The following is an 8950-nucleotide window of genomic DNA, read 5'->3' on the forward strand; positions in this document are numbered from 1 at the left end:
CACATGAGTGGCTGCCGATCAAGAGCAGGGTGGACGAGACGCAGTTGGCGCGGTGGCTCGCGTGGCTCGTGGAAGCACACGTGAGTGCCTCGATCAGCTTTCGAGATCCGTCGAGTTGCACCCAACCCTCACCGTACCTTCACATTCATCAGATATGGCTGGGGGCAGCAGGGCACACCGACAGTTCTAGAGTGGAGACTGCTAGGAGCACGGCCGTCTCTCCCGAAGTGGGCGAGTAATCGGAAAATAGATACGCAGGCGTCTCGCCTCAGCCTAGCATACTCACAAGCGTAGGAGACGAGCCCGTGAGCCCGTGAGCTCAAGCGGCCTCAAAGCTAGACTACATAATCGACAGACACCCACAAAATAATAGACACAACCAGTCTGGAACCCAGAGATAAGGCCCTTTACTTGCAGATTCCTACATTCCAGACAGTACAGCATCCTTTACAAGAATACCCACATGTCATGCATCCTTCAACCACTCGTCTTCCAGTAATTCTTTTGCGGTAGGCCGCTTCTCCGGATCCATTGTGAGACAGCGTCGAATGAAGGCGGCCGCTGGCGCTATGTCCGCCGAATCGAGGATGTTGTAAATTTTCAGGCAATCCTCGATAGATTGTGGACGAAACTCTTTCACGCGGATAAGAGTACCTTCACTAGTGTCAGAGACTATTATATCGAGATCATCTAGTAGCTCACCCTCAGCGTCGAAATACTCATCGCGCCTTGTTCCCTTTTCCAGAAGATGCGGGGGGAAAGGACCAATGTGCTCAATCATTCGGCGCAGCAGCGAGTCTTCCAACGAGACAGAGTCTGTCTCGTACAAGGCGAAAAACGGGTTGCCGATTAGGAACTCGAATACCTATGGAACATCGTAGTGTGAGCCATACTTATCGCCAAGGAGACCAATGAGTGAGACGCTCACCAAACCTCCGATAGACCAGATATCGACAGCGGTTGACCAGGGGTAGCCGACTACGACTTCGGGAGCGCGAAGCAGGGTAGGTTGAGATGGGTGTGTATGTTCTTGCTCAGCTGAAGCCGCTGGGAACAACAACCGCATCGTCAAAATTCTACACCAGATCTAGCCGTCCGATTAAGCTCACTTTCGCCATAATCAACAAGACATATATTGATGTTGCTCATATCTTCTTGTAGGCCGAAATTTGGCAGAGGTTGGGACCTAACTGTAATGATTGGATCGGGAGATAGGTCTGGCTCTAAACGAGGTTCATAACTGCTAGATGGAGAATCTTCGATGTGGCGCGCTATAGCATCATCTTGGTAGGAAGGCGAATAAAGAATGTTGGCTGGTTTAAGGTCTAATTAAAACCATTTCAGGTTCAAGAACTCTTCGCCAGAGATAGTGGCTTACCCCCGTGGATAAGCTTACACTCGGTATGCAAGTAGTCCAGAGCGAGGAGCGTTTGCTTTATAATGCGCTTCGTGGCGGAAACCGAGAAGTGGTGGTCTTGTAGGTCAGACTGCAGGGCGTCCATGTGGCGGCCGTGCACTTGAGTCACTAAACAGTAGTGCGGTCCGTATTTCCCCTTTTCTATAAACAGGTCTTCAACAGTGACACAGTGCTTATAGCCGGGATGGTCTGGGTTTTTCGACGTAACAAGCCTGAGAGATTTGACTTCATTCATGTGCCCGTACACAGCACCGGCAGTGGCGTTCACTGTCATAACCTTAACAGCAACGTATTTCGAGCGATAATCTTTTCTGGAATGCGTGATGAGGTCGAAGAAAACAAGCGGCGATGAAGTTGTGGCGTACTTGTGGGGTGTGGCGAGCCAGACATTGGAGTAGCCTCCCCAGCCTAGCTTGCGAACAATTTCCAAGTCACGCTTGTCTTGGTCCAGATGATGTCCAAGGGTCAACGCGAGGTATCCATATCCCGTCTCTGGAGGCAGCATATGTGGTTCTTCATCGCAAGTGAATTCTTCTCCGTCTCCCTCTTTGAGACGAACGCTCTCCATCACTGGCTTCATAGCAGAGGTAGAGTAAGTAGAACAAGTACTTGAGAGACAGAGGTTCAGTGAATGACGAAGAGGGGGCGACGTGGAATGACACGCCACGATCCTGGACAGAAAACAACGAGCAATGATCGCTATCATACCGTGGCTCCAAGTACTCTTTTATGTCGAGGAAATGCTCGACGTTTTGAAGCCCGCGCGGGTAGACCCGTAGAGCAGTGAGTTCTAGAAGCCAAAAGCAGCAGCTTCTGACTCGCACTTACTGACTCGGAGCTCGTATGGGAAAAAAAGGATATGACCAGTGCTACTAAATGAGGAAGCACACACGGAGGCACAGTGTATTTGAGCGCTTATATATCCTCCAATCATATCGCGCAACGAACAAACAGCGGATACATTCCGCAGTATTGATCCATCATCAATTCATTCCGGGCCAATCGGACTCTGGTTTCCGCAGTGTTTCCGCTTGCTGGACTCATGCTGAAGCTTGAGGAAAGCTTGGTTGTCGACATCGTCATCTCGAGGCACGTCTGTCTGAACTCTGTCATTTACACTCACGGCTAATTTAACTTCCAGAATCAGGTCTCGGCAAGACTTCTTCTCTGTAATAATGTGAACCGTCGGCTTTTCGACGAAATCATAGCCATTTTGGAACGTGTGGGATCGCATCTTCATAACTTGCCTACTGTAGACAAGAAGCACCAGCGAGTCATAGCATGATATGATTGGTGCCTACAGCCACATCACTCTTCAAGGAGGTAGTCCAGTCGGGTATTTGTTCAACATATCTTTCCTGTTAGCTCTCGGGTCCATAGGTGTAATTCCGCCGACTCCTTTCGTGAAGTGCGTCCGCGAATCCATTTATTCCTTGGGCGCGTGGTACTTGATCTGAGTTACTTGAATATGTTCGACTCGGATCTTGCTTGGTCTTGCCGTGTCAACCTGTGTTATGTCCACACGCTTATGCAGTGCAGCACAAAACGAGGATTAGTCAACCCATAGGAGTCAATAGTGTTCAAACTACGATGAACACGACGCCACACTCGCTGGAATGATACTCGTCTAGTCGCGTCCTGCCTCTTTGGTCCCTATTTGTTTCTAATTGCTTAAACAGAATTTCCCGATAGTCCCGACAGCTTGTTCTCGTCTCAAATGGACTGTATGCAATTCATCATTCGACGATTTGGATTGGTGTACAGGGAGGTGAGGAGGTCTCTCAACGTGGATTATGTCTGCTAGGGGATCAGGGGTACGTAGGGTCAAGCTCAATTTTTTTCTCAACCACTGACGGGTTGAAGACTTTAGCTCATTGCAATATCAATCACACATGTCGGCGAGTCACTATGTGACCGTGCAGCCAATGGGAAAAGTCTGAAGGCTGATACGGTACATACGAAATCAAGCAGAATTATCAGGTTGTTTCTGGGATTATCTTAGACGCTGATGGGCGCGACTTATGTGGCGTACCAGAAGGCTTCCCTGGATCTTCAAAGAAGACTCAGATGGTGAATCCTATCACATATCCCGCATATTCCCAAACGACATGTTTAGAAGTAAGTCCACAAGCATCGGTGATGTATGCTCGGAGAATGATGTTCTAAGCATAGTAACTCATGTGGATATGCACATCGGCTCTGCTCCAATGCCTCAGATGGATTCAGGGCGATCAATGTGCACTCTGCCTTATTCCTTGCATAGTTCTACACTTCTTTTCATTCACACGTACTGAATATGGCTTAGGTTTCTGATCGAAGCTCTGGATACGTGTACGTGAACGGCTCGTACGCGAGGATATTAAAACTACATGCCTTCCTCCTGTGGGTCTAATTATACAAGCCCTGCCACGCTTGTGACTCCCTTAGCCATGTTCCGCAACCGTGTGGGGCTGTGTTCCTAATGCTTACTGACATTACTAAACTAGGACTTCTGCGAAAATTCTACCTGGTTTTTAATCCATATCACCATTTCACGCATGCACTAGCAGCATCAAATAGCCTGCAGGACTGTATCGCCTTCAAACATCTCATAAAATAACCACAGATGCAAATAGATCTCTAGAGAAGATGTGCACAAGGATCGGACTATGGTCAGGAGGAAAGGCCCGGAACAGCAAGTGGGCAAGAAACCCTGGCTCGTGTACACATGCACATGGGTTGAAGAAGTACTGGGATAGGGTCCTGCTGGACGTTTGTTGGTGATATTCCTCCGCTGATGGGCAGCCAGTGGTGAGGTATAAATTCCGCCATGAGATACAGACAGACCAGCTACTGGTCGCCTTCGTATTTGTCTTGCAGCCATGTTTTTCATGCAACGCCGTTCCATCCATTCCGTCAGATTCAACTCAGATTTATACAAGTCCCCGCGCTTTATCGCGGTACGCAAGTACCTCGAGAAAAAGCTGAAAGAGTACTGCAAGACCTCTGGTCTGGATGCTCAAGGAGCACATGAGGCTACAATTGTGTAAGTACTCCATGCTTTCAGACAATACTAACCTGACAATGACTCCCCAGCTCTTCCGCTCATTCGGGTGGCACTCAGCGAGACGAGCCCTTCCATATAACCTTCCGTGTTCAGAAGGAAGATGGCAGCTACATCTCTACAATCAACCCCTACACGCAGAAATCTACGTTCAGCCACCATTGGTATGTGGCGCCGAGCAACCAGGACCTATATAATGATGCGGCCGCTGATGCCAAGGCTGCGGGTGGATTCACGTAATAATCCAAGGTGATTATATAGTGAATTCTGTCAAAATTTGTCCCCTGCTCTATTGTTCTCATGAGGATGATGTTGTCGCAGATTTCTAGAACGGACGAGGAATCTGTATTCGCGAGTTTTGTGCTATCGAGATGGAAACAATTGTGCTTTAATTTGTTGTATCTTTTATTATCCTATATCTTTGTGTGCTAAATTGGTTTCCATATCTGTTTGAAGACATACGGTCCTGTCTCCGTGTACAAATTATCAATATTATTGCTGAAATTTGACAAAGATACACATCACAAGCAGTAACAGTCACAGTAGGGCCACAGAAAGCTCAAGCATGATAACATGAATACCTAAGTAGTGAGTGATACTTGGGAATGACGCCACGTCTCGGACAGTGGACTATTACTGGCCGAGGTATTGAAAGGTGTACTGTAGTGCTCGCAGTCACGACGCGGTGACAGATATCACTTTGCCGCACCCCGATATTATCATTATCAATCACTGGCAGTCGCGTGTATGACTCATCATCAGGGGGAAAAGCACCTACCCACGTCGTAGCTACTAGTAAGGTAGAGGATATTGAGTATCAGTCCCTAATTTACCGTAAATGAGCAAGGTCGAGCCTCCACATGAAAGGATAGCTCTCCGCATCGTCTTCGCTCGGTCTCTTCTGTCGTAGATGGTAATTTCTGCACGCAGGTTTTTGTTGGCAAGATGTGCCGATCGTCGGACGCTGGATTGATCGCAATCATTCAGGGCTCCAGTTGACTCTCACCGCTCTTTGAGGGTTCGGGATTAAAGCACAAATGTTTTTTCGGCGTCATGGGTTTTATTTCCGCAGGTCTGGCCTTAGGCTTGGACTCTCAAATATCACTAGCAGGGGCAATAGCAGGGGGCGCGATCTACATGGTCGTTGGTGGTGCTAAGGAGGCCAGCATCTGCCTATTACAACTGCAGCAGTCAGTAAGTCACTGATCGCAATGCGGGGCATGCTGTGCGAACATCACCCGATGAAAATGATGTGAGCTAGCTCATGTAATAGGGCTGCTCTATTGTGCTCGCTCGTGTGCTGAGATATCAAATCGAGCAAAATTCCCGGCAAAGTCCGCGAGCGAACTGACCGTACAATTGAGCCACCCCGTTCATTCACCATTCGCAGGCCATCTCATACGCCTCAGCAGGCGCATCACACCGGCACTGGCACTGGACGGGAACCTCGTCAATCGTCGCCACACACGCAGCGATAGCGTCCGCTATTTCATGAGGCCCTTGCAGGTAATGCTAGGGCTGACCTTGCGGTTCGCGTCGAGGCGAAAGAGGGTGAGGCAGACAAATTCTGTGGGGGAGCTCCTGGCTGCATGGTTTGGTAGCGTTGCAGATAGAGTGCGTGTGGGTGGGGGAGGAGCACGTCTCCTTGTCGGCGCTGTAATTCATCTGCACTGATGAGATGAACAAGAAGAATCTCACTCGCGATGATCACGTTGACTTCTCAATTGGAGAATGTCGGGAGGATAGGAATGAGATTCAGTTCAGAGTTGCCGACCGCGATGCCCAAAGCCGGTGTTGAGGCCCGCACAAACGTTGAAGAGGTCGTGCCGAATGTGACGTGGCCAGAAGACTATGACATCGCTTGGGGAACAGGACGAGGGGATGCATCAGTATCTTGGGTTCAACGAAGATGGCAGTTTCAGTCGCGCCAGAAATGGTGACAGCGACTCTCATTACCTCTGGGAGGAGGAAACACAATATCCAGGAGGTTGTGCTTGAGCTTGACGGGACAGGATGGTCTCACAACAGGGTTCTCTGCGGGTGAAGGGACGTGCATTCGCGGCAGTCAAAGTATGAATGCGACGTGAAAGATAAGAACAGGAAAAAATGAGGAACAGGAAGGAGACGACGAGGAAAGGATTCCGGGAGGAAGGGATGAGGTGGAGAGCATACCGCATCACATACAAAGACGCCAGCATGGGGGCATTGTACTCTAGGCAGCGAGAAAGGCGTACCGGTAGGAAAGGAGCCGAGAATCATGGAGCATGCGAGGGGATGCGCTAGCAGAGGCTGTGGGGGCAACACACAGCCTACAAAAGCTGGGACCGAAAGGCTTTCACATGGATGGCTACAGGAGACCTACGATAAGTGCAAGCGTCAATTGATGTGGAATTGAAATGTAGAGACAAGGATATTGACTTACAGGAGGCGACCACTAGCATGCAGCGTTGGAAGCTTCGACACGAGCAGTGATACTCAAGAGGCCTCGGATGTAACGTTTATTGCCTCGCTGAGAAACTCGAGCACGATATAAGGCAGGGGAAAGGTGATTTTTACGAGGGTGGGGAACTGCTTGCCAGAGAAGATGCGGTCCATCTGTACAAAACAGTCATTGTCGACGCTATTCAATCTATCCTGGACGTCGACGAGGAGCCTCGACTTAACGGTGACCTCGGCTAGCTTCGATAAAGCCGCTCGAGACAAGAGATTGGCTGCCTTGGCGATTTCCTCGAGATTGCCATTCAACGACAAGACACGCAAGTTGACAGCGGGAGTGAGATCGATTAATAATTCTGAGGAATTTGAGGGAACATCGTCAACGAACACTGGATGACGTCATCTCCGCCACGTACCGTACCTGCTGAACCAAATCTCAAGGGACAAGAGCGACTCGGAAATCACAGCGAGCAGCTCCGAATGCTTGTCCAGGTCGCGTCCATAGCAGGTGAGATGCCGAATGTGCGCGCCGATCGACGCAAGGAAGTCAAACACATCGTCGCTGTCATCCAGATGGGCGGCGTCGAGTCGGAGGGCGCCTGGCACTCGCACCGCACTTGCAACTTCTGAAATGGTACACTATGAAATTCGAGGGAGGAGAGGCAAGGGAGCGCACGCATAAGTGGCCCAAACACCACCGCAGACGGGAAGGTCACGTTGAAGAGTTCGAGCCTGGTGACCGACCCAAATGTGAGAGTGAGATGGAGGAAGACTTGGGCTTGGAGTTTCCCAGTCTCCCATTTGACATGCGAGAGTCTGAGAAATTCGACTCGAGGCAATTTCTGCACCATGCGCACAGCAAACGACCCAATGAGGCCAATCGGCTGGCCTAGATCAAACCAGACAGTCTTAATGGCACTGCATCGCTCGGGGTGCTCGACCAGTGTATTGATCAGAGGATACATCTTCTTCTTGTCCATCTACCACATGTCAAGGATCATCTTGACCATAAAATCGGCATCGGACGTACCACCCACGACACACTTGGCCAAGTCGTCCCATGTCGTACAATCCGTAGTCCGCAATGAAATCGATTATCTGCTCCCACAACTCTGTCGGAAGTCGGTTCGGAACCACGGGGCAGGTGTCGCATAGTTGGCTAAACGTCCGCTCGACAATTGAAGCGTCCCAGCACGACGATCGCACATTGCCGTCTGTCCTGCATTCAACAAACCTACACGCAGCGGAGGGAGGCTACCCACCTGCTCCAGCTGTAGCAACATCCTCCAACTCGTCTCTGTCTGCCACGGAATGGGCATCTTGTGAGCTACACGCTAGAGTGACATTCATAGAGAGAGTTGCCTTGTGCAGTGGCAGGTAGGTGGAATATGCAGTTTGATTTTCGTTTGGATTGGCTATTATAGCTGTATAGGCTATAGGCGTCAGCTATGCGGTTCGACACCATTCGTTCAGTAGGCCTTGCCATCGAACCTTATCATTCATATTGAACCTAATCATAACACAGGATAGAAAGTGCATCCGAGCATGCGCAGGGTGCTGTGCAAATGAGTCCAGGTCCTGTGCCACAATCCCGCCGTCATCGGGCATCGTCTGAATGATAGAGAACTCGAGCACGAGGGGGAAAGATCTATGCAGCCCGCGGTCGACTGCGAAAAATGATGGCATGTACGTAGCACACGTTTCAGCACACATCCGGCTGTATGCGTCTATTCCCACACGTATCAAGCACGGCCTGGCGCCAGTTGTTCCACCGCGGCGCGAACCTATGCATCGTCCAGCACAAATTCTGCTGACAGTTCACCACAGCTTGAAGGGACGATAGCACGTCCGTATGTGACATGCATGCAAACGTGCATGGAGTACATACCTCTCCGTGTAAAAGCCTCGAAATCCTGTGGAGAAAATGGAAATATAAATGTATTTTCTCGTACCAGAACCGTGACATCCTGGATGGTTGCGCCTCACTATACACGAAAGAGCGGGATAATAATCGTCCTGTGACATTCGAGTTTTGCACACCTACACACGTTTGT

The 8950-nt window shown here is 49.8% G+C and overlaps 3 protein-coding genes across 3 annotated transcripts; 1 reads left to right on the forward strand and 2 right to left on the reverse strand.

The window, feature by feature from the left end:
- Window positions 1-466: 466 nt before the first annotated feature.
- FIBRA_08976 (uncharacterized protein) lies at window positions 467-1997 on the reverse strand (the record flags this gene model as incomplete). Its single annotated transcript, XM_012330582.1, has 5 exons — window positions 467-654; window positions 703-865; window positions 929-1047; window positions 1110-1325; window positions 1379-1997. The coding sequence occupies 5 exons, from the start codon at window positions 1995-1997 to the stop codon at window positions 467-469; spliced, it is 1305 nt and encodes a 434-aa protein (XP_012185972.1).
- A 2281-nt stretch (window positions 1998-4278) lies between these two features.
- On the forward strand, window positions 4279-4700 carry FIBRA_08977 (uncharacterized protein; the record flags this gene model as incomplete). Its single annotated transcript, XM_012330583.1, has 2 exons — window positions 4279-4442; window positions 4493-4700. 2 exons carry the CDS (start codon window positions 4279-4281, stop codon window positions 4698-4700), a joined length of 372 nt encoding a protein of 123 aa, XP_012185973.1.
- A 2235-nt stretch (window positions 4701-6935) lies between these two features.
- Window positions 6936-8246, reverse strand: FIBRA_08978 (uncharacterized protein; the record flags this gene model as incomplete). Its single annotated transcript, XM_012330584.1, has 5 exons — window positions 6936-7252; window positions 7313-7522; window positions 7573-7876; window positions 7941-8110; window positions 8159-8246. The coding sequence occupies 5 exons, from the start codon at window positions 8244-8246 to the stop codon at window positions 6936-6938; spliced, it is 1089 nt and encodes a 362-aa protein (XP_012185974.1).
- Window positions 8247-8950: the final 704 nt, after the last annotated feature.

Source organism: Fibroporia radiculosa (assembly GCF_000313525.1).
Source record: "Fibroporia radiculosa TFFH 294 genomic supercontigs, scaffold5482, whole genome shotgun sequence".
In the NCBI taxonomy this organism is placed as follows: Eukaryota; Fungi; Basidiomycota; class Agaricomycetes; order Polyporales; family Fibroporiaceae; genus Fibroporia; species Fibroporia radiculosa.